Raw genomic sequence first — 24,782 nt, forward strand, 5'->3', positions numbered from 1 at the left:
GATGAAATTAAAGTTTGGAGTGAAAAAGACAACGTTTGTGCTTAAATTGTATTTTGTTACATTCGAAAGAATTTCAGAGGCAGAGTGTTATGGACCAAAGTGCAGTCACCAGTCTGTGCTAAGCAAACTCTCTCAGTCAGCAATCTGATACCAATATATAAACAAGGAGCAAGAGTAGGCCACGAGGTCCTTTGAACCTGCTCCTCCATTCAATAAGATCATGGCAGATCTGATTTTAGCCTCAACTCTACATTCCTACATCTCGCTTTTCATCCCCATGGTCATCAAGAATCTCTCTACCTCTGCCCTTCAAAACAGTTAAAGATTATGCTTCCACTATGTTTGAGGAAGGGTATTCTAAAGACAGTCCATTCTCAGAAAAACAATGTTTCCTAATTTCTGTTTTAAATGGGTGCCCCTTATTTTTAAACAATGACCTCTATTTCTAGATTCTCCCACAAGAGGAAACATTCTTTCCACATCCACCTGGTCAAGTCCCCTCAGGATCTTCTGTGTTTAAATTCAATCACTTCAGACTTCTTCTAAACTCCCGAGGATGCAGAGCCAGCCTGCCTAGCCTTTCCTCACAATGCAGTCCACTCACGCCAACTATTAGCAATTACCATCTCTAACTGCTTCCAATGCATTAACATCCTGCTGTAAGTACTGTACACAGGGCTCCAGATGTGGTCCTCACTAATGCCTTGCATAAATGAAGCGTAACTGTCACTTCTCTTCCCTCACAAAAAACATAACATTCTATGCGTTTTCTTCATTATGTGTTGTACCTGTGTACCTTCTGTGATTCATTAACTAAGACACTGAGATGTCTCTGTATCTAAGAGCTCTGTAATCTTTCACCTTTTAGATAACATACCATTTTCTGCCAAAATGGACAATTTTCTACTTTCCCACACTGTACTCCATTTGCCAAGTCTTTACCCACTCACAACCTGTCCGTATCCCTTTGTAGGTTTCTATGTCTTTTTCACAATTCAATTTCCATCTATCTTTGTGTCATCAGTAAATTTAGCTACCATACCTTCTATTCCTTTATCCACATCACTTATAGAAATTGTACTGAGTTGAGGTCCCAACATCGACCCCTGTGGCACACCACTTGTGACATCCTGCCAACCTTAAAAAATATTTCTACTCTGGATGTAGGTTTGCTCGCTGAGCTGGAAAGTTCGTTTACAGATGTTTCAGCACTATAACATCATCAGTGAGTCTCCGGATGATGCACTGGTGGTATGGCCCGCTTTCTATTTATGTGTTAATAAATGTGTTTATGTGTTAAAACTCGCTAATATTTCTACTCTCCTGTTATTAGGAATCTTCTATCCTTAATATTTAATTTTCTACAATAACCTATCAAATGTCTTCTGGAAATCTAAGCACACTACATCCACTGGTTTCTCTTTAACTACAGCACAAGTTATTTAGAATCAGAGATGCACAGCATGGAAATGGACTTATTGGTCCAACTCGACCAGGCTGACCAGATATCCTAAACTAAACTGCTTCCATTTGCCAGCACTTGGCCCATATCCCTCTAAACCCTTCCTATTCATATACCTATCCAAATGCCTTTTAAATGTTGTAATTATACCAGCCTCCACCACTTCCTCTGGCAGCTCATTCCCTACACGCACCACCCTCTCTGTGAAAAGAAATTTCCCCTTAGTTCCCATTTAAATCTTACCCCTCTCACCCTAAACCTATGCCCTCTTGTTTTGGACTCCCCCACCCCAGGGAAAAGGCCTTGTCTAACCACCCTTTCCATGCACCATTTTGTAAACCTCTATAAGGTTACCCCTTCGATGCTCCAGGGAAAACAGCCCCAGCCTGTTCAGCCTCTCCCTATAGCTCAAATCCTCTAACCTTGGCAACATCCTTGTCAATCTTTTTTGTACCCTTTCAAGTTTCACAACATCCAACAACAGGGAGACTAGAATTGAATTTCTTCAAAGAATTCAAATAAATTAATTAAACATGGCTTCCTTTTGACAAAACTGTATTGAACAAGTATTAGAACATCTTTAATAGTAGCTTCTAATGTTTTCCCTGTGACAGATGGTAATCTAACTTGCCTGCAGTTTCCCTCTTTCTGCCTCCTTTATTGGTAAATGAGTCACATTAGCTATTTTCTAATCTAAAGGAACCTTCCCAAGTCCAATAAGTTTTGGAAAATTAGAACCAACCAATTATTTCAAACAATGACAGAAATTTCTGGAGAAACTCAGCAGGTCTGGCAGGCAGCTAGAGAGTAAAGAAACAGAGTTAATGTTACAATCCAGTCAGAACAACGTTTGGCTTCATTTTAGATACTTGGATGAACAGCCATTAACTTATTAGATAATGACATGTTACCATGTGTTCAGGGGTAGGTCAAGGAATAAGTATTAGCTGGGACTTGGGCAAGATCTCTCCAATACTTTATAAAATCCAAAAGAACTGCAGATGCTATAAATCAGGAACAAAAACAGAAATTGCTGGAAAAACTCAGCAGGTCTGTCTGTGAAGAAAAATCAGAGTTAACATTTCAGGTCTGTTTTTTCTCTCCAATTCTTTGACTAGTGCCACTGGATTGTTTAGAACCAAATGGGAGAGCTCTTGGCAATGTTCCCTCTAAGCCCCATGGATGTGAAACATGTGCAAAGGCCCATTTAAGCCAGTCGTGTGAGAAAAGGAAAGGGCCCACACACTTTATATCAAAAAGATTAGAAAGAAAAGTTGTGGAACACATTTATAATTGGAGCCTTGGCTTAATATCTTATTCACAAGCTGTCCCTCCCTTTGTCCAGCGCTGGACTGTCCGATTATCTGCAGGAGTCTTTAAAGTGGAAATTGAACCCACAATCTTCTGACTCCGAGGTGGGTCAATGGCTGACTGGAGAAAAGGGATACATTGTCGGACACTGGCTCCTGATCCTGTGACCTGTTGTTGCATCTTCTACAAGAAAGTATCAGGTCAAATAAGGCAGAGAGTTGGGATAAATGTTTTTTTTTTCAGAATGGCAGCCGGTGACGAGCGGTGTCCCGCAGGGTTCGGTGCTGGGGCCACAGCTGTTCGCATTATATATTAATGATTTGGATGAGGGAACCGGGGGCATTCTAGCGAAGTTTGCCGATGATACGAAGTTAGGTGGACAGGCAGGTAGTATGGAGGAAGTGGGGAGGCTACAGAAGGATCTAGACAGGTTGGGAGAGTGGTCCGGGAAATGGCTGATGGAATTTAACGTGAGCAAGTGCGAGGTCTTGCACTTTGGCAAAAAGAATAAAAGCATAGACTACTTTCTAAATGGTGAGAAAATTAATAAAGCCAAAGCACAAAGGGATCTGGGAGTGCTAGTCGAGGATTCTCTAAAGGTAAACATGCAGGTTGAGTTGTGATTAAGAAAGCGAATGCAATGTTGTCTCTTATCTCAAGAGGGTTGGAATATAAAAGCAGAGATGTACTACTAAGACTTTATAAAGCTCTGGTTAGGCCCCATTTGGAGTACTGTGTCCAGTTTTGGTCCCCACACCTCAGGAAGGACATACTGGCACTGGAACGTGTCCAGCGGAGATTCACACGGATGATCCCTGGAATGACATGTCTAACATATGAGGAACGGCTGAGGATACTGGGATTGTATTCGTTGGAGCTTAGAAGATTAAGGGGAGACTTAATAGAGACGTACAAAATAATACATGGCTTGGAAAAGGTGGATGCTAGGAAATTGTTTCCGTTAGACGAGGAGACTAGGACCCATGGACACAGCCTTAGAATTAGAGGGGGTCATTTCAGAACAGAAATGCGGAGACATTTCTTCAGCCAGAGAGTGGTGGGCCTGTGGAATTCATTGCCACGGAGTGCAGTGGAAGCCGGGATGCTAAATGTCTTCAAGGCTGAGATTGATAGATTCTTGTAGTCTCGAGGAATTAAGGGCTACGGGGAGAACGCTGGTAAGTGGAGCTGAAATGCGCATCAGCCATGATTGAATGGCGGAGTGGACTCGATGGGCCGAATGGCCTTACTTCCACTCCTATGTCCTTTGGTCTTAATCTCAACATCCACTGACTTCTCTCATCCAGAGTCCACTACTGAATCAAACTGCCTGTTGGACTGCAGTTCCAACAAGGAATGACTGCATGGCTGTAACAATCACACAGGAGTGTTAGCACTCCAAAATTAATTAAACATTTCTGACACTTCTCGTTCCCCTCTTAATTCCGGTGTCACTCAGATTGATTGCCACACCTCGCTCCGATTTCTGCCAGCAAGATCCCAATGTGGGTCAAGCCTGAGCCCCAACTCCCATCAGGATTAGAACCTCTTCTCAAAACTGCCAAGAGTTAACTCAGCAGTTATACTCAGGCCCAGGAGGACTGTTAAATGAAGTGAAACATGTCACAGTGCTCTCAGATCGCTGTAAGAGGGAATGTGACCGTATAGCTGGCTGTACCTGTCTGACACGTGGAGCCTTTGAAAATAGTTCCCCCTCTTTACTATTCCTCCAACCAGTTCCTACCTTAATCCCTCCGGGTTGCAATTTGTGCATTCGCTCGAGTGTGCCCTCCATCGCCTGATATCCTACAGAAACCTAAGGAAGAAAATAACCCCCGATTATACAGCATCTTTCATAACTGATGTCTCAAAAAATGGTTTATGTGCAAATTAACTATTTTGGAAATGGGTGTTGGAAATGCCCCATTCAGTGATACGATAATCATTGGTTTGGCCAATATTGGTTGAGGAAGTAATATTACCCCTGACGATGGTGTTAACTCCCTCTTCTTCGAATAAGTGCCTTTTACATTTTTCCTCAGAGGGTCAGTGGGTCCCTTAGTTTAACATATCACATGAAACACAATACCTCTGACACTGCAGCACCCCCAATTTTTAAATTTAAGTTTTGGGATGCGTCTTAGAAGCAATTTATCTAAGGGAGGGCCCCTCAGTAAAAGTGATCTCTGTATTACAATTAGAAATGTCATTATACAATATATAGGCTAATCCTAACAGGATTGGAATTGGTAGCAGCAGGGAATATAGAGGAAATAGTGCAAAGAGTCTCCCCTCATGCAGCAGTTTTCATAGTCTCTGGTCTGCTTCACAGACAATGACATACTATTGCGGTGTATTAAGTTTTTTGTAGGCAGATGCACAGTCTATTTTTTGGAAGCTAGATTCCACCATTTGGTGGTGTTGAACAATGAAGGAATGCTTTCTGGAACCCCATGTCTGCTCTTCAACAGTGTTAAAGGCCAATGAGACTGCCATATGGCAGTATCCCAGGGAATCTGTAACCAACATACCCAAATGGACCCAACAATCTCAATTTACAAACAAAATGTCATTTAGAGTTGTGGAGTTGTACAGCACGGAAACAGACCCTTGTCCAAGCCAATCAATTATCGTAAATTAATCTAGTCCCATTTGCCAGAATTTTGCCCACATCCCTCTAAACCCTTCCTATTCATAAACCCATCTAGATGCCTTTTAAATGTTGTAATTGTACCTGCTTCCATCACTTATAACTTTTCCTTTCTCATAAATCAGAACTAACGCAAATGAAACATGAAATTACAGACAAGTGATGCTTCAAATAAAATAATAAATTCACTTTAAATAGTCAATACAACAAACTTACAGCTTGCAACACCACAACAATGCACCTCATATACACAACTACTGAGCTCAACAATGTGCTATTCTTTCTTCACGCTGGGTAGCTTTCACCCTTGAACTTTACAGGTGTGATTACCATCAATAATTAAAAAACAGCAAAACAATACAGCGCAGAAACAGGCCCTTTGGCCATCCAAGCTTGCCCTTCCATACTAAAACTATCTTTACTTACAGGTTCTGTATCCCTCTATTCCCTTCCTATCCATGTATTTGTCAAGTGTTTCTTGAATGCTGCTATTGTGTCTGCTTCCACCACCTCCTCTGGCAGCCTATCCCAGGCACTTGCTACCCTTTGTATGAAAAACCTGCCTCGCACATCTTTTTTAAACTCCCTCCCCCCCCCATCGCACCATGAGTCTGTGTCCCCTAGTAATTGATCCCTTCACCCTGGGAAAAAGCCTCATACTTTCCACTCTATCCATGCCTTCACAGTCTTATAAAATTCTATCAGGTCACCCCTCAAATTCCTGCGTTCTAGTGAAAACAAACCCAGTCAATCTAACCTCTCTTCATAGCTAATTCTATGAAATCATGACAGTCCTGATAATTTCATTTTCAATCAAGAACCCAGTTCAAGGGTTAGCCACTTCTGAGAAAACACCCAGCTCTTTTAATGCTTCTGAGCTATTTACACAGCTTTCCAGGTTTTAGACCATTACTGCCATCTCATCCAAAGCATTCAAGAACTCTTGTCTCCTTTTCTACCAAACAAAAAAGATCTTTTCCTGAGAATAATTTGCTTCTTTTCCTCATAAAAAGTCTCCATGTTCTTCTTTCCTATCTCTGTCTAGGTTCTCTTTGTGTCTGCAATTATCGAAAAGTGTGGTGCTAGAAAAGCACAGCAGGTCAGGCAGCATCTGACAAGCAGGAGGATTGATGTTTCGGGCATGAACTCTTCATCAGGAGGGGCTTGCCCTCCAGCTCATCTGCTTATACCTATCCTTTATGCCTGCCAGCCACAAAGTTGCTGGTCTGGATTTCCTCCCTACTGTTTCTACTTCCAGGTCAATGGTCTCCAGGCCACATGCACCAGTATTTATTATGCAAGAAAATTACAACTGATTCCTTGATATTTAATGCAAACTATTACAAATTCCTTTCAAACATTATTACGGATTCTACAGACATTTTAAAGTAATGATTAAACATACTCCTCACGACTGTCAGTTTAATATCTGGAAAACGATGGGTGGAATTGTTGTTTGGAGACTGAATGTGGAGGCAGACGTAAACAGGGAAGAGAATTATTGTCAGGGATAGGTCAGGGTTTCCTAAGTGATTATGTTCTTCTCATCTCGTTACATTTCCATGTGTGGGTAAGACACCACCTTTTACAGGTGTGTGGGTAAAACTGTTTGATGCCCACTGGGATCTTCTGGGAGGTGACATCCAGGTGCCATATTGAAAAGGTAACCAGATAGTGAGTTACTTCCTGCAACCCATGACCATCTCTCAATCTCTGCTCATCACTCTCTCCCTGGAGATGTTTGAGACCATGTTTTAGAAATGGGCTTCTCCTGAAGGCTTATCAGGGAGAGAACTGAAGCTGACTTCCATGTAGCTGGCAACTAGAGGCCATCCTGAATGACCATAAAAGGCTACAGAGGTCAGTGTCCATGTGCGGCTCAAGAGCCACAAGAGGGTGAATGATCTGCAGTGCCCTGCCAGGGTATGTACCACTGTCAACGCACTGAGAGTGAGAGTTAATATGGTAAGATTACCACCACACATGGCTGTTACGCACAACAGGCATCTCCAGAGGAACTGCTACACTTAGCAACCCCTGCACCACCAGTTTCACTGACCTTCCAACACAACAAGGAGAATGTACAGAGAGGTGAGAGCTTTTTATCAGAGGCTTCCATGGGATAAAAGCTGGTCCTGAGTTGGCTGCCCCAGTCAGGTCTGTTGGCCTCAGCATACCTGGCTGCCTAGCTTGGCTATTAGCCTGGTTGGTCTTCAAGCCAACACTCTAAGCAGTTAACAACAAGCCAGACACTTCATGTGACTGAGATTTCTCATGAGGCATTCAACATGGAGAGGCTTCATCCCTAATGCTGTATCAAGGAGCAGAGAAACTGAAGAAGGTTACACTCACTGGAGCCTGGAGGATGATGTGTACTCTGCTAGGTACTGCATACCTCATGGGTTTGTGAACACGTGTGTTTTCTGTGCACGTGAAAGTAATTCAGTGGTTGGGGGCGGTAAAGAATATTCAGGATATATTTACGAGTCCCGCCTGAAACTTTCTGGGAACTTAATGCTCAACATTTTAACCCACAGTTGGAAAACTGACTCCGAGTTTGATTATGTTCCCTGACCCACCTTCTGAGAGGCTAGGACAGGCATTCCTGTCTGAATTAATGAGTCGAGTCCCAGAACCAATGGTACAGAAAATAACATTGAAACTCGGAGCAGGAGCAGGCCATTCAACCCTTGGGGCCTGCTCCACCATTCAGAAACAAGCCTGATACCAAATGAGCCACATTGGAAGCAAAATAGCAGAGAGGTGGGGGTAGGTCAGAGGTAGAAGGATAGATTAGAAAGAATGGCGGAGTGGACTCGATGGGCCGAATGGCCTCACTTCCGCTCCTATGTCTTATGGTCTAATCACAGGGAAAAGCAATGGCAAGGACTAAGGAACCGGGGCGGCACTGCTGCGTCACAGCGCCAGGGACCCAGGTTCGATTCCAGCCTCGGACAACTGTCTGTGTGGAGTTTGCACATTCTCCCAGTGTCTGCGTGGGTTTCCTCCAAGTGCTCCGGTTTCCTCCAACAGTCCAAAAATGTGCAGATTAGATGGATTGGCCATGCTAAATTACCCATAGTGTGTAGGTTAGGTGTGTTAGGGAAAATGTAGAGTAATAGGGGAATGGGTCTGGGAGGAATACTCTTTGGAGGGTCAGTGTGGACTTGTTGGGCCAAATGGCCTGTTTCCACACTGTAGGGATTCTATGAAAGAAAGGCACAGAAATATGGAAAGAGAGAGAGAGAGAAAGAAAGGGAGAGGTTTACATAGACCAGCAGAAGGTGTAGACACTGAGATAGAGACATAAGTACAAGGAGTTTAATTATAATTTTAAAAAATCAGGCGGGTTTTATACAAAGGGCAGGCAGACTGCCCTACCAGATTATTGCTTAGATAATAATCTACCCCAGAGAGATATAGAGTGCCAGAGAGAGACAGACAGACAGACAGCAGGGAGGGAAGCAGCAACATCTTAGAAGTTAATGCCAAACATCCCAACGACCAAAACGTCAAAGGGAATGCTGGGTTCCTACCTTTTCACTCGTCGGTGCCGCTGTTGAGTCCAATGGCTGAGCCTCAGTGATTGATAACAGCTCTGTGTTCCCAGGGCCAGTAAGCCCCTGTATCTCCAATGGGCTGGTCGCAGGGTCCAACTGGCACCCGTCAGTTGGTGCTGTGGCCTGTTCTGGATGAAGCTCGTCCTGGGAGGAATCGGCAGAAGTTGGAGGGCTTTGGGCTGTAGCTGCCTCAGTGCTGATGCCACCTTGAGCCAGGGAGGTTGGATCTTGCCCCTCGCTGGACGAGAGCCGGGCGAGTAGTTTGGATGGCAGTGAGACAGAATTCAAAGCCCTCACTGATGGACGTCCTGCTTCAGGACTGTGAAGGCTTAAGGACTTTGGTGACAAAGGTGATTGGACAAAAGCCCGTCTCCTGTCCTCTGCAGTGTCTGGACCTCTCTGGATAGCCCTTCTGACTGGAGAGAAGAACAGGTCTGGTGTTGTTGGGGTCTTTGGGGCTGGGCTCACAATTGTCTCTTTGGTCCAGGATTTCGGGGACCTCCCAAGGTCTGACCTGCGTTTTTCACTGATCTTCAATGGCGCCGGCTTCTTATCGGATCCTCTTCTCTTCAGGGAGGGAACACGGGCTACCTTGCGTTCTCTCTCCTTCACACTCGCCTCCGCTCGGAATCCTTCTCCCTAAAACCAGTCAAAGAACAGTCTGAAATTACACACCTCCATCTGTTACCAAACTGCCTGACAGTACAGGTGATAAGACGAAGACTCGTCTCCCTGTATGTTCGGCACACAGTTAACAACAGCACTCTCGCCCATCGCCAGGCTGAGACATGGGTTTCAACTGAAGCTATGCTGTACGCCTGACCTTTACTGCATTCTCCAACTGGCCAATCTTCTCATTCTGAACTGCCAGCATCTTCTCAAAGTCCTCCTGCTTCTTGATCAAGTCTTCCACTTCGTCAACAGAATCCTGAGAGAGGAGATGAGAAAGTCAGTGCTGAAGGGAGATGGCTCAAGGGACAGCTGGTGGCCCCCACTGCACTATACGCTCTGACACACAGATACACACATACACAGAGTTGATCTTAACCCTACTGCGAATCCTCTTGCAAGTCTGCTTGCCTTGAAGAAGTTTTCCTCCTCTCTCTACAAGAATCTCAGTGATTCTCTATGCTACTTTCTCCCCACCCCCTCTCACTTATCCCTCCACCCTGGAGGCTCCCTGCCTCTATTCCTGATGAAGGGCTTTTGCCCGAAACATCGATTTTCCTGCTCTTCGGATGCTTCCTGAACTGCTGTGCTTTTCCAGCACCACTCTAATCCAGAAGCTGGTGGCCGGTAAGTTGTAAACTTCCACTTACAGTCACCTTCCCAGTTACAAGATACAGCCATTGAATTCTGTGTAGGACTTATTTAGGATGTAACTGTCCCAAGTATTGGCATTCCCCACAGTTGGAACATTTATTCATTAGTCTGTCAAGCGTCACTTGAAAGACCTCTCTTGTGCCAGTCTACAGCCCTCTCTTCAGTGGACAGGCCCTGCAATGTTGTCTTTCCTGACAGTTGTAAGCTCTCAGCTCCAACACGATGCTTGTGGGTCCATTGTTCAGGCCTTGGGTTCAGGCCTGGCCTGGCCTGGCTCAGCTCAGTTTCACTGGTTTTTGTGTGAACTGAATCAGAGCAATTTGCAGTCTTGGCCAAAGGAACGCACACAGATTGAGGGAACTTCCTCTTAATTCCAGTTCCCTCCAGTCGCCTACTTACTGCCTCCTGCCACAATCCAGGGAAACAGCAAGAGCCAGCAATAACCAATAAGGTAAGTCTTACCCCATAGTTGTTGCTTGTTACAAGTCCCTCCTTGGAGTTCAGCCAAGCAGCCAGCAGCTCGAGTTCCCGGAGCTGTGCCTCTTTCCACAGCTCCTTCTGGTACAGCTCCTCCAGCCTCTCCCACTTCTTCACCAGCTCATCCATATTCTCAGACAGTTCGTTCAACTTCTCATCAACCTGTTCCGAGGGAACATGCATAACACTTGAGCAAAGTGTGTCTGCCCGCGTGTGTGTGTGTGTCTGTGTCTATGTGTATGTTTGAGAGTGTCTGTGTGAGAGTGTGAAGAGAGAGTGTGAGTGTGAAGAATATGAGTGTGAGAGAGTGTGTGAGACAGTGTGTGTGTGAGAGCGTGTGAGAGAGTATGTGATTGTGTGAGAGTATGTGATTGTGTGAGAGAATGTGTGAGAGAGATTGTGTGTGTGAGTGTGTGCATTGTGGAAATGGAGTACAGGGTCTTTATGAGTGGCAGAGGGATGGGGGTGGTGTTTAGTTTGGTCTCTATGGTTTTAGGAATTGCGGATTACAGGGATCACAGTAATCTCAGTTGTGGGGGGTCACAGTGAAATCTGAGGGGATTATGGGTTTACAGTTTGGGCTCCTCAGTGCAGGGAGCTGGAGGGGAGCTTCCTTCTGGCCTTTACCTCTTCTGACATGACGCGTGTGTTCTCTCTCAGCTCATTTCCTACACTTCTCAGCTCTTCATATTTGGGTCTTTGCTTGTCTATCTCACATTTATACTCATCGTGATGTTTGCAGAGCTGCTCCATTCCCAGCATTCCCCTGGCCTGCTCCTCTGAGTCCAGTAGTGTATCCATCTCATTAACCCAGGCCCTGTGGAAACAGGAAAATCACAGACTCACTACATCACAGAAGCAGGCCATTCGGCCCATTGAATCCACACCGACCCTCCGAAGAGCATCTCACCCAAACCCACCTATCCGCTTACCCTGTATTTCTCATGGCCAATCCACCTAACCTGCTCATCGTTGATCTGGAGGAAACCAGAGCTACCGGAGGAAACCCACACAGACATAGGGAAAATGTGCAAACTCCACACAGACAGTTGGCAGAGGCTGGGATCAAATCCAGGTGCCTGGCGCTGTGAGGTAGCAGTGCTAACCACTGAGCCAGTGCAGCCTCAGGCAGAAGAATGCCATGAAAAAAAAGGATTGTGCATGGTTGGAGTGGGGTGGGGTGGTGTTGACAGAAGGCAATAAATGGGCTAAATTCGCACATTATTGAACATGTACAGCTTATTTAAAAAAAACAAGGAGTATCCATTATATTGCAATAAAACAAAGAATTGTGGATCTGAAACAAAAACAGAAATTGCTGGCAAAACTCAGCAAGTCTGTGGGAAGAAAGCAGAGTTCATGTTTCGAGACCAATGTCCCTTCATCAGAACTGCAGGCATGAAGAGTCACCTGACTCGATATGTCAATTATATTACAATTCAGTTCCAGACTATGGAAAGATAACGTGGTGACTCGATTGTCGTCTTTTTTCCACACTGGCCTCTAATGGTGGGAGGCTGACACAACATCAAACAGTGTTCCTGGCATGCAGTTCACATCCATTCTAAATGAATCCAGGGGATTCTTAATGTTAAAGGAGAAAACAGGTGAAAACAAAGCCGTGATTCAAAAATGCCAGGAGGGAAATAAGAAGTGTATTGCAAATGTTTTAGAAATACTCAGTAACCCTGTATCTACCCGAGGTGCCCATCTTTACTGGGATTTAGTTCCATGAAGTGCGATACCCTCAGGTCAGCCCTTTATGTTTGTGAACATCGACGATGGGATGTGGACCTGCAATCTGCCGCTACGGATGGGTCATAAATGCTGACCCAACCAGCAATGCCCGCATCCAGTCACAGAATACTTTTTAAAAAATGACACTTAAATGTTGAAAGAATAAACCAAACTGTGATTAGATTGAAATCTCTTTGAACGCTTTATTTTATGAGTTGTGTAAACATTACTGTGGTGGCAATGGTGTTGAAGTTCACTTGGATTAGCTGTGATTATGCCTGCTAAATCCTAGCAAAGCTGGGCTGATCATTGGCAAATGAAGTTTAATTCAGGCAGATAGCGTGGAGTTATTGGATAGCATTAGATAGGCACATGGATAATAATGGAATAGTGTAGGTTAGATGGGCTTCAGATCGGTGTCACAGGTCAGCGCAACATCGAGGGCTGAAGGGCCTGTATTGTGCTGTAATGTTTGATGTTCTGTGTGTGGAGAGAGGTGGGAGAAACTCCAGTTTTCTTTCAATCACCTGACCGACCAGGAATTTCTCCCATTCTTACCATCTGCTGCTGGGGTATGTTGGAATGAGTTGCAACTTGCTTGACTGCACTGGAGAACGCATACTCTTTGGCCAGCAAGTCATGAGGGGTATTCGGCTTCTGGGTCAGAGGCAGGGACACTACTCACTGCAGACTGGGATACATGTTGGCTCCACTGAGCATCAAAGATAAATTAAATTTGCTATTGAGTCTGTCTTTGTAACTGACTGTCCAAAGACAGCGTGTCGACAAGATGGACTAATGATGGAAGTTAGGGTGCATGGCAGGAGGAGATTAACTGATGAAGTGCCCAGGAAATTGTCCAAGCGGAGTTGGCGACACTCCCAGCTCTCATTAACTTTCAGTTTGGTACAGTCAGTGAAGTGCCCCCAACACCGTCCAAGGCCCCAGCTCTCACTTACAGGAAAACTCGACAGTCGCTCACATATGCCTGCACTTGCTCAGCCTGCAGCAGCCTCTCCTTGCACTCTCCGGCTTTCCGGTACAGGTTATCCCAGCACTCGGCCACTTCCTCCAGCCTTTCCTGCAGGTTGCCCTTGACGTGTGGATACGCTATACCCAGCATCCGGGCTTCTCCGCCAATACGGTCAACTTCTCGGTTTATGGCTCCCAGCTCCCTCTGTAAGGAACACAATTATCGTCTGTATCGGTCCGAATTCGTAACCAGCCCAGTGACACAGCCTGTATCGGTCCGAATTCGTAACCAGCCCAGTGACACAGCCTGTATCGGTCCGAATTCGTAACCAGCCCAGTGACACAGCCTGTATCGGTCCGAATTCGTAACCAGCCCAGTGACACAGCCTGTATCGGTCCGAATTCGTAACCAGCCCAGTGACACAGCCTGTATCGGTCCGAATTCGTAACCAGCCCAGTGACACAGCCTGTATCGGTCCGAATTCGTAACCAGCCCAGTGACACAGCCTGTATCGGTCCGAATTCGTAACCAGCCCAGTGACACAGCCTGTCTCTGCTGGAAATCATATTACTTAACACAGAACATTATAAGAAGCAGTAATTTTCCAGCGTGAGGCACATTTACTTCTTATTGAAAGGTAACAGCTGTTTCATACATATTGCTATTCTGAGTGGAATCGCCTGTGCAGGGATACTGAACCTGAATTTTGTTGTGGATTTCCATCCAGCCTTGGAGACTGCGTCCCTCTGGGAATGTGCCACCCCGATGAAGGCACACTCACTGCCATACCACCGCCCCCACCCTCTGTGCTGTAGCAGTCCCTTCCCACATTCCTGAGGGGGAGTAGGCCCCTCCTAGCAGAATAACTGTGTTGCCTCCACACAGGATAACGCACCAACCCCCCTCCTCCTCCAACCATAGCAGAGTGCCCCTACAGCCAAGTGTCCCACTGATGAAGGTCCTAACCCCATTGGTGGAATGAGCCTCCAGGGAGTGAGCCCTATTGGTGGAATTAACCCAAGGGGAATAGCCCCATTGGTGGAATGTCTCAAGGAGAGTGATCCCATTGGTGGAATGATTCTCCCAGGGGAGTGACCTCATTGGTGGTATGATCCCCCTGAAGAGTGGCCCCATTGGTGGAATGATCCACCAGGGGAGTGGCCCCATTGGTGGAATGACCCCAAGGGGAGTGACCCCACTGGTGGAATGACCCCAAGGGGAGTGACCCCACTGGTGGAATGACCCCCAAGGGGCGTGATCTTCCTCTTCCCCAGGGATTTTGCTGCCCCAGCCCCAATGCCCTTCATGGAGTAAGTACACATGCAATATTGGGAGGCGATGTGGTTTACCTCGAGACCTTCATGTTGCCGTAGCAGCGTCTGCACCTGGTTTAAATCATGGCCGTAGTGGTCATTGCCCAGTCCGCCATCTTTCTCCTGAATCCAGGCCTTCAGCTCAGACACATCGTAGTCGAATCGGTGTACCTGTTGTGCTGCCCTCAGATTCTATCATGGGGGTACAGGCTCAGTTAGACTGATAGCAGCTTCCATTCTGCAGACACATTTTCCCACTTGCTGCCCGCCAGCTTGAATAACCCCACCACAAACAGAACAACCCCAACCTCGATAGTCACAGGTGAAGTACCAGAAGACTGGAGGTTGGCAAATGTGGTGCCACTGTTTAAGAAGGGCGGTAAAGACAAGTCAGGGAACTATAGACCGGTGAGCCTGACCTCGGTGGTGGGCAAGTTGTTGGAGGGAATCCTGAGGGACAGGATGTACATGTATTTGGAAAGGCAAGGACTAATTCGGGATAGTCAACATGGCTTTGTGCATGGGAAATCATGTCTCACAAACTTGATTGAGTTTTTTGAGGAAGTAACAAAGAAGATTGATGAGGACAGAGCGGTAGATGTGATCTATATGGACTTCAGTAAGGCGTTCGACAAGGTTCCCCATGGGAGACTGATTAGCAAGGTTAGACCTCATGGAATACAGGGAGAACTAGCCATTTGGATACAGAACTGGCTCAAAGGTAGAAGACAGAGGGTGGTGGTAGAGTGTTGTTTTTCAGACTGGAGGCCTGTGACCAGTGGAGAGCCACAAGGATCGGTGCTGGGCCCTCTACTTTTTGTCATTTACATAAATGATTTGGATATGAGCATAAGAGGTACGGTTAGTAAGTTTGCAGATGACATCAAAATTGGAGGTGTAGTGGACAGTGAAGAGGGTTACCTCAGATTACAACAGGATCTGGACCAGATGGGCCAATGGGCTGAGAGGTGGCAGATGAAGTTTAATTCAGATAAATGCGAGGTGCTGCATTTTGGGAAAGCAAACCTTAGCAGGACTTATACACTTAATGGTAAGGTCTGAGGGAGTGTTGCTGAACAAAGAGACCTTGGAGTGCAGGTTCATAGCTCCTTAAAAGTGGAGTTGCAGGTAGATAGGATAGTGAAGGCAGCGTTTGGTATGCTTTCCTTTATTGGTCACAGTATTGAATACAGGAGTTGGGAGGTCATGTTGCAGCTGTACAGGACATTGGTTAGGCCACTGTTGGAATATTGCGTACAATTCTGGTCTCCTTCCTATCGGAAAGACGTTGTGGAACTTGAAAGGATTCAGAAAAGATTTACATGGATGTTGCCAGGGTTGGAGGTTCTGAGTTACAGGGAGAGGCTGAACAGGCTGGGGCTGTTTTCCCTGGAGCGGAGGCAGGGGAGTGTCCTTATAGAGATTTACAAAATTATGAGGGGAATGGATAGGATAAATAGACAAAGTCTTTTCCCTGGGGTCGGGGAGTCCAGAACTAGAGGGCATAGGTTTAGGGTGAGAGGGGAAAGATATAAAAGAGACCTAAGGGGCAACCTTTTCACGCAGAAGGTAGTACGTGTATGGAATGAGCTCCCAGAGGATGTGGTGCAGGCTGGTACAATTGCAACATTTAAGAGGCATTTGGATGGGTATATGAATAGGAAGGGTTTGGAGGGATATGGGCCGGGTGTTGGCAGGTGGGACTAGATTGGGTTGAGATATCTGGTCGGCATGGATGGATTGGACCGAAGGGTCTGATTCCATGCTGTACATCTCTATGACTCTATAACCCCACACAGCTCTCACCCTCACAATCACCCTCCCCACCCGTACCCCTCCCCCCAATCTCCTCCCTGACTTGTGCTGGACCACTCAGACTGTCAACAGTTCAAGGCCAGATGCAGGCCAACACTCCAGTGCAGCAATGAGGGAGTCCCGCACTGTCTGAGGGGCTGCTCCTTTTGAAACCCTGTTAGAGTTTCTGTCAGTCCATTCCCCACCTCCAGAACAGTTGAAACTTATTGGATGTACAGCATGGTTTGTGGTTTTCCTAATCCTCTGGTCACTCAATCCTCCACCGCACAATTATGATCCCTGTGCTTGGTACAAATCACCCACAAAGCAACAGCGCATGCTTTGGAAAGGAACAAACTGGCAGTGCTAATATAAATATTAGTTGATTCTTTTCCTGCCAACTACTTCCAGCATTTTCTATGATCACTACTGTCCTTTCCCTGACCCTTGACCCCCATTTGATAGAAGCAGCAGTGACTATGTTTGAGTCTGCAGTCTTTCGATGGGACATTAAGCCAGACGTATGTATGTCCTCTTGGGTGGATTATTAAGATCCTATGATAATGTTTTAATAAGAGCAGCAGTCCTGGCCAATAATTCTCTCTCAAGTACTGTCACTAAGTTTATCTTGTTTTGGGATCTGACTATGTGCAAATTGGGTGATGGCATTGTATTCTCCCTCTAATGGTTGCAATGCACTTTGGGATGTTCTAAGGTTCTGACAGGGACGGTGTCTGTAACTTGCACACTGCAGGAACTGCAGTATCACAATTTACCACCAAGGGGAGCTGCAGACCACAACTTCAATAGCCTTCTGCTGAGTCTGCCCCTTCACATAAGGACCACTCACAAGGGTCATCTGACTGATATGCCTCCCACCCACAAATGGACCAGCAGAGATTACTTTACCCTAACCTGCTCGGTGAATAAATAGCCTGCTGCCCAGGTGTTGGGGGTGGGGCGGTGTAACTAAAATGCTCCAGGTTAGTTACCTGGGAAGTGCGGTTCCCACTGTGTAGAAATTACTTACATGGTCCCTGTCAGAACCTTAGAACTTCCCAGAGTGTAATGCAACACTAAAGGGAGTTTGCAATGTTGTCACCCAATTTATGCACAGTCAGATCCCATAAACAAGATAAACTGTTTCAGCGGCAGCACTTGAGAGATAATCATTGGCCAGGACTGCTGTTCTCCTGAAAACAGTATCACACGATCTTTAATGATCAGGGCCCATTTTGACCCAGCTGCCTGGAGGCCGACATGCCCCTCCGAGACACTGGCCAGAGGGTCTCCAATGAACTTACTAGGATTGGGCACAATTTAACAGTGGAATAGGCTGGGATAAATGACAGAGAGTTTAATTGGACAAACCGATTGGAGGTAGACCACTGGCTCCCCCTTGGCCAGACTGAGCACACCCCCTCCTTGTCAAACACCTCTACCCCCCACCACGTGCCTGCTGGCCCTCACCTCAGCCCGGTTCCTGATAGCTTGTTGAAGTTTGTGCCACTGCTGGGCGATGGCATTGGCCTGATCCATGATTTCCGACAGGAAGCTGTGAGATTGCCTCTTCAGTGTCTTCACCATATTGTGAAAGGTGGACATCTTGTTCTGGCCCAGGGTGCTCAGCTCCTGCTCCAAGTTCTCAAACTTCTTCTGCAGTACCTGTGGGTGTGGGGAACACAGATAGCTCAGCGACAACAGACAGGGCAGAGGATCAGTCAGCCTGGCCACACACTCTTCACACAGACACCAGCCTGGCCTCAAACTCACACCCCTGCTTTCGCACCTCCTGCACTGGCTGTGACTGTTTCTGTGTCAGGTATATCAGCATCAGGATCACTCACATGCCATCACTACATCCCAATGCAAAACACCTAATTTTCAACTGCTGTTCTCACATGCAGTGTTCATGACATGTGGGGCATGGAGAGATTAATTCCCCCCAATATGTTACCGTGACATCAGCAAATTCAGGAAAAGTTATAGTCCCAGACTCTCTCCCCCTGCTCACAGTCCCAGTCTCTCTCTCCCCCTGCTCAGTCCCAGTCTCTGTCTCTCTCTCTCCTCATGCTCACAGTCCCAGTCTCTCTCTCTCTCTCTCTCTCTCTCTCTCTCCCCCCCTGCTCACAGTCCCAGTCTCTCTCTCTCCCCCTGCTCAGTCCCAGTCCCAGTCTCTCTCTCTCTCTCTCTCTCCCCCTGCTCACAGTCCCAGTCTCTCTCTCTCCCCCTGCTCAGTCCCAGTCTCTCTCTCTCTCTCTCTCCCCCTGCTCACAGTCCCAGTCTCTCTCTCTCTCCCCTCATGCTCACAGTCCCAGTCTCTCTCCCTCCCCTGCTCTCAGTCCCAGTCTCTCTCTCTCTCTCCCCCTGCTCTCAGTCCCAGTCTCTCTTTCTCCCTGTGCTCACAGTCCCAGTCTCTCTCTCTCCCTCTGCTCACAGTCCCAGTCTCTCTCAGTCTCAGTCTCTCTCTCTTCCCCTGCTCATAGTCCAAGTCTCTCTCTCTCTCTCTCACCCTGCTCACAGTCCCAGTCTCTCTCTCTCCCCCGCTCTCAGTCCCAGTCTCTCTCTCTTCTCCTGCTCATAGTCCAAGTCTCTCTCTCACCCTGCTCATAGTCCAAGTCTCTCTCTCTCCCCCTGCTCTCAGTCCCAGTCTCTCTCTCTCTTTCTCTCTCTCTCTCTCTCTCCCTCCCTCTGCTCTCTCTCTCTCTTTCTCTCTCCTCCTGCTCACAGTCCCAGTCTCTCTCTCTCGTTCTCTCTCCTCCTGCTCTCAGTCCTTGTCTCTCTCTCTCCCCCTGCTCTGAGTCCCAGTCTCTCTCTCTGGCTCTCAGTCCAGTCTCTCTCTCTCTCCTCTGGCTCTCAGACTCAGTCTCTCTCTCTCTCTCTCTCTCTCCCTGCGCTCAGTCCCAGTCTCTCTCTCCCTCTCCCCCGGCTCTCAGTCCCAGTCTCTCTCTCTCCCTGTGCTCACAGTCCCAGTCTCTCTCAGTCCCAGTCTCTCTCTTCCCCTGCTCATAGTCCAAGTCTCTCTCTCTCTCTCTCTCCCCCCCCCTCTGCTCTCTCTTTCTCTCTCCCCCTGCTCTCAGTCCCAGTCTCTCTCTCTCTCTCCCCCTCTGCTCTCTCTTTCTCTCTCCTCCTGCTCTCAGTCCCTGTCTCTCTCTCCCCCTGCTCTGAGTCCCAGTCTCTCTCTCTCTCTCTCCCCCCGGCTCTCAGTCCCAGTCTCTCTCTCTCCCTGTGCTCACAGTCCCAGTCTCTCTCTCTCCCCCCCTGCTCACAGTCCCAGTCTCTCTCAGTCCCAGTCTCTCTCTCTTCCCCTGCTCATAGTCCAAGTCTCTCTCTCTCTCTCCCCCTCTGCTCTCTCTCTCTCTTTCTCTCTCCCCCTGCTCTGAGTCCCAGTCTCTCTCTCTCTCTCTCTCTCCCCTGCTCTCAGTCCAGTCTCTCTCTCTCCCCCCCTGGCTCTCAGTCCCAGTCTCTCTCTGTCTCTCTCTCTCTCTCCTCCGGCTCTCAGACCCAGTCTCTCTCTCTGTCTCTCCCCCCTGCTCTCAGTCCCAGTCTCTCTCTCTCTCCCCTGCTCTCAGTCTCAGTCTCTCTCTCCCTCTGCTCTCAGTCCCAGTCTCTCTCTCTCTCTCTCCCCTGCTCTCAGACCCAGTCTCTCTCTCTCTCTCTCTCTCCCCCTCTGCTCTCAGTCCCAGTCTCTCTCTCTCTCTCTCTCTCCCCCTGCTCTCAGTCCCAGTCTCTCTCTCTCTCTTCCCTGCTCTCAGTCTCAGTCTCTCCACCCCTTCTCTCGGAGACAATCTCACTTCCTTCTGCCGCTTTTTCAGTGTTGTCCACTTGAATATCAAATTGCACTGCCCGACTCTTGTTTTGTAAATTCCACTCTGCCTTGATAATTCCTTACCCAAACCCCCATGCTATCAACATGCTCCATGCTTCAAGGGGTCCTCATGGTGGGGTCCTCTTCATCTTCTAACCTTTCTTGAGAAATCCGTTCTGCCAATTTTTCCCCTTGCAACAACACCCATTCACTCCCCTTGAATTGGTAAAAAGATTGCGTCTCATGCTACAGGTCCCTCTGAGGGGGTTAGCCTTTCTGCAGCACTGCCCTGGGGAGTGAGCATTGGGAGATTCATTCTAACACAGGAGTGGTACACTGAGAATTTGATGAAGGTTGCTGTGAGACAGTATGGTGCTGGTGAATTCAGTAAGAGTAGCTGAAGATATTGAGCACCGCGGCCTCTGTTGGCCTGTCCCCAGGGCTGCTGTCGAGCAGAGTTACAGAGTGCTCCACATTTTACCTCCACATCCTCCAGATCTTGCCCGTAATCTTGGGAATCGGCGAGACGTTGTCGACTGGCCAGCCATGTAGTTATTTCCTGGACCTCCTGCTCAAACTGGTACAGCTGATATCGGTCTTCCAGTTTTTTCTGTACGCTCTCGGCTAACTTCAGGAGCAAATCATACTCTGATTCCATATCCTGATGCTTCTTCAAAATGGACTCTCTGTAAGGGAAATGGAAACACCAGAAATCTGAAAAATATCCGTATAACACCGACGTTCACCGTACAGGAACCAGCCCAGTGTAAATATCACCGACATTTACCATACAGGAACCAGCCAGGTGTAAATATCACCGACATTTACCGTACAGGAACCAGCCAGGTGTAAATATCACCTACATTTACCAGCCCGGTGTAAATATCACCGACATTTACTGTACAGGAACCTGCCCGGTGTAAATATCACCGACATTCACCGTACAATAACCAGCCCGGTGTAAATATCACCGACATTTACCGTACAGGAACCAGCCCGGTGTAAATATCACCCACATTTACTGTACAGGAACCAGCCCGGTGTAAATATCACCGACATTCACCGTACAGTAACCAGCCCGGTGTAAATATCACCGACATTCACCGAACAGTAACCAGCCCGGTGTAAATATCACCGACATTTACCGTACAGGAACCAGCCCGGTGTAAATATCACCGACATTTACCGTACAGGAACCAGCCCAGTGTAAATATCACCCACATTTACCGTACAGGAACCAGCCCGGTGTAAATATCACCGACATTTACCGTACAGGAACCAGCCCGGTGTAAATATCACCGACATTTACCGTACAGGAACCAGCCCGGTGTAAATATCACCGACATTTACCGTACAGGAACCAGCCCGGTGTAAATATCACCGACATTTACCGTACAGGAACCAGCCCGGTGTAAATATCACCGACATTTATCGTACAGTAACCAGCCCAGTGTAAATATCACCGACATTTACCGTACAGGAACCAGCCCGGTGTAAATATCACCGACATTTACTGAACAGGAGTCACCTGGTGTAAATATCACTCACATTTACTGTACAGGAACAAGCCCGGTGTAAATATCACCGACATTTATCGTACAGGAACCAGCCCGGTGTAAATATCACCGACATTTATCGTACAGGAACCAGCCCGGTGTAAATATCACCCACATTTACTGTACAGGAACCAGCCCGGTGTAAATATCACCCACATTTGCTGTACAGGAATCAGCCCGGTGTAAATATCATCGACATTTACCGTACAGGAACCAGCCCGGTGTAAATATCACCCACATTTACTGTACAGGAATCAGCCCGGTGTAATTATCACCGACATTTACCGTACAGGAACCAGCCCGGTGTAAATATCTCCGACATTTACTGAACAGGAGTCACCTGGTGTAAATATCACCCACATTTACTGTACAGGAACAAGCCCGGTGTAAATATCACCGACATTCACCGTACAGTAACCAGCCCGGTGTAAATATCACCGACATTTACCGTACAGGAATCAGCCCGGTGTAAATATCATCCACATTTTCCGTACAGGAACCAGCCCAGTGTAAATATCACCCACATTTACCGTACAGGAACCAGCCCGGTGTAAATATCACTGAAATTTACTGTACAGGAACCAGCCCGGTGTAAATATCACCCACATTTACCGTACAGGAACCAGCCCGGTGTAAATATCACCGACATTTACTGTACAGGGATCAGCCCGGTGTAAATATCACCCACATTTACCGTACAGGAATCAGCCCGGTGTAAATATCATCCACATTTTCCGTACAGGAACCTGCCCAGTGTAAATATCACCCACATTTACCGTACAGGAACCAGCCCGGTGTAAATATCACTGACATTTACTGTACAGGAACCAGCCCGGTGTAAATATCACCCACATTTACCGTACAGGAACCAGCCCGGTGTAAATATCACCGACATTTACTGTACAGGGATCAGCCCGGTGTAAATATCACCCACATTTACCGTACAGGAATCAGCCCGGTGTAAATATCACCCACATTTACTGTACAGGAATCACCCCTGTGTAAATATCACCAACATTTACCGTACAGGAACCAGCCCGGTGTAAATATCACCCACATTTACTGTACAGGGATCAGCCCGGTGTAAATATCACCCACATTTACTGTACAGTAACAAGCCCGGTGTAAATATCACCGATATTCACCGTACAGGAACCAGCCCGGTGTAAATATCACCCACATTTACTGTACAGGAATCAGCCCGGTGTAAATATCACCCACATTTACTGTACAGGAACAAGCCCGGTGTAAATATCACCGACATTTACCGTACAGGAATCAGCCCGGTGTAAATATCATCCACATTTTCCGTACAGGAACCAGCCCGGTGTAAATATCACCCACATTTACTGTACAGGAACCAGCCCGGTGTAAATATCACCGATATTCACCGTACAGGAACCAGCCCGGTGTAAATATCACCCACATTTACTGTACAGGAACCAGCCCGGTGTAAATATCACCGATATTCACCGTACAGGAACCAGCCCAGTGTAAATATCACCGATATTCACCGTACAGGAACCAGCCCGGTGTAAATATCACCCACATTTACTGTACAGGAACCAGCCCAGTGTAAATATCACCCACATTTACCGTACAGGAACCAGCCCGGTGTAAATATCACCCACATTTACCGTACAGGAACCAGCCCGGTGTAAATATCACCCACATTTACCGTACAGGAACCAGCCCGGTGTAAATATCACCCACATTTACCGTACAGGAACCAGCCCAGTGTAAATATCACCCACATTTACCGTACAGGAACCAGCCCCGGTGTAAATATCACTGACATTTACCGTACAGTAACCAGCCCCGGTGTAAATATCACTGACATTTACTGTACAGGAACCAGCCCGGAGTAAATATCACCCACATTTACCACACAGTAATAGCCTGGTGTTAGTATCACCCACATTTACCACACAGTAACCATCCTGCTGTAAATGTTACTGACATTTCCCCACAGTGTCTTGTCTCACCGTGCACTGCTACCCCCTTCACCATCTGCTTATTTAGTTTCCCCTTAATTGTATCTTTTATTGTTCTCTTCGACCAGTCCTTATAAGTTCCACATTCCCCACTACTCCTTTGGTGAGGAGGTTTCTTCTGAATCTTACATTCAGTCTCACAGTGATTATTTTATACTGGTGGCCTCTAATTTCTTTCCTCCACCCAGAGGATGCATTCTCTCTGCATCCATTCCATCAAAACCTTTCTGTTAGGTAGCCTCTCACTATGGTTTTTGAAGAGACCCAGTCTGATATTCATATTGATTGTAAATATTTGACAGCCCAGTCCTAATCCTTGCAGTATTCAAATAATTACAGTCAAATAATTACAGTGAAATGTTGCAATTTCCACTGTACAGGGGAAACAGGCTGCTAAATTGTTTCTCACTATCACACTTGTCTCTCACTCAGGAGATGAGGTGTGGATTCTAAACACCCTCAATACCTTCACTTCCATCTCTCAATTGGATGAGGCACAGATCCTCCACCTGTTGCCCACTTTGGTGAGAAGAAGAAACATAAACAGCACATTAATTAAATAGGAATGACAGCAGACTCTGAGATGCACAGGGATTTGCGTGGCCTGTTACAGGAATCGTCCAGTTAGCATCCAGATGCAGAAAGTGACTCGGAACATGAAATACAATGCAAGGGAATGGAACATAAAAGTGGGAATGTTTTGCTAAAATTGCAGAGTATTGCTGAGGCCACATCTGGAGCACTCTGTGCAAATTTGGTCTCCTTATTAGATTAGATTCCCTACAGTGTGGAAACAGGCCCTTCGGCCCAACCACACTGACCCC

At 46.9% G+C, this 24,782-nt stretch overlaps 1 protein-coding gene across 1 annotated transcript in view; it reads right to left on the bottom strand.

Moving 5' to 3' along the window:
• The window catches only part of sptbn5 (spectrin, beta, non-erythrocytic 5), a 247,248-nt gene that overhangs the window by 11,074 nt on the left and 211,392 nt on the right, over positions 1–24,782 (bottom strand). Inside the window, exons 56-64 of the mRNA XM_087990163.1 lie at positions 20,890–21,094; positions 18,071–18,265; positions 14,843–14,998; positions 13,480–13,697; positions 11,411–11,600; positions 10,769–10,945; positions 9,807–9,911; positions 8,960–9,622; positions 4,518–4,589 (exon numbers count right to left, since the gene is read on the bottom strand). Coding sequence (XP_087846289.1) covers positions 4,518–4,589; positions 8,960–9,622; positions 9,807–9,911; positions 10,769–10,945; positions 11,411–11,600; positions 13,480–13,697; positions 14,843–14,998; positions 18,071–18,265; positions 20,890–21,094 — 1,981 coding nt within the window. The remainder of the gene's footprint in view (positions 1–4,517; positions 4,590–8,959; positions 9,623–9,806; positions 9,912–10,768; positions 10,946–11,410; positions 11,601–13,479; positions 13,698–14,842; positions 14,999–18,070; positions 18,266–20,889; positions 21,095–24,782) is intronic.

The sequence above is a fragment of the Chiloscyllium plagiosum genome, unplaced genomic scaffold (genome assembly GCF_037043375.1).
Source record: "Chiloscyllium plagiosum isolate Xiang-an unplaced genomic scaffold, Cpla_swu_hap1 HiC_scaffold_8, whole genome shotgun sequence".
Lineage (NCBI taxonomy): Eukaryota > Metazoa > Chordata > Chondrichthyes > Orectolobiformes > Hemiscylliidae > Chiloscyllium > Chiloscyllium plagiosum.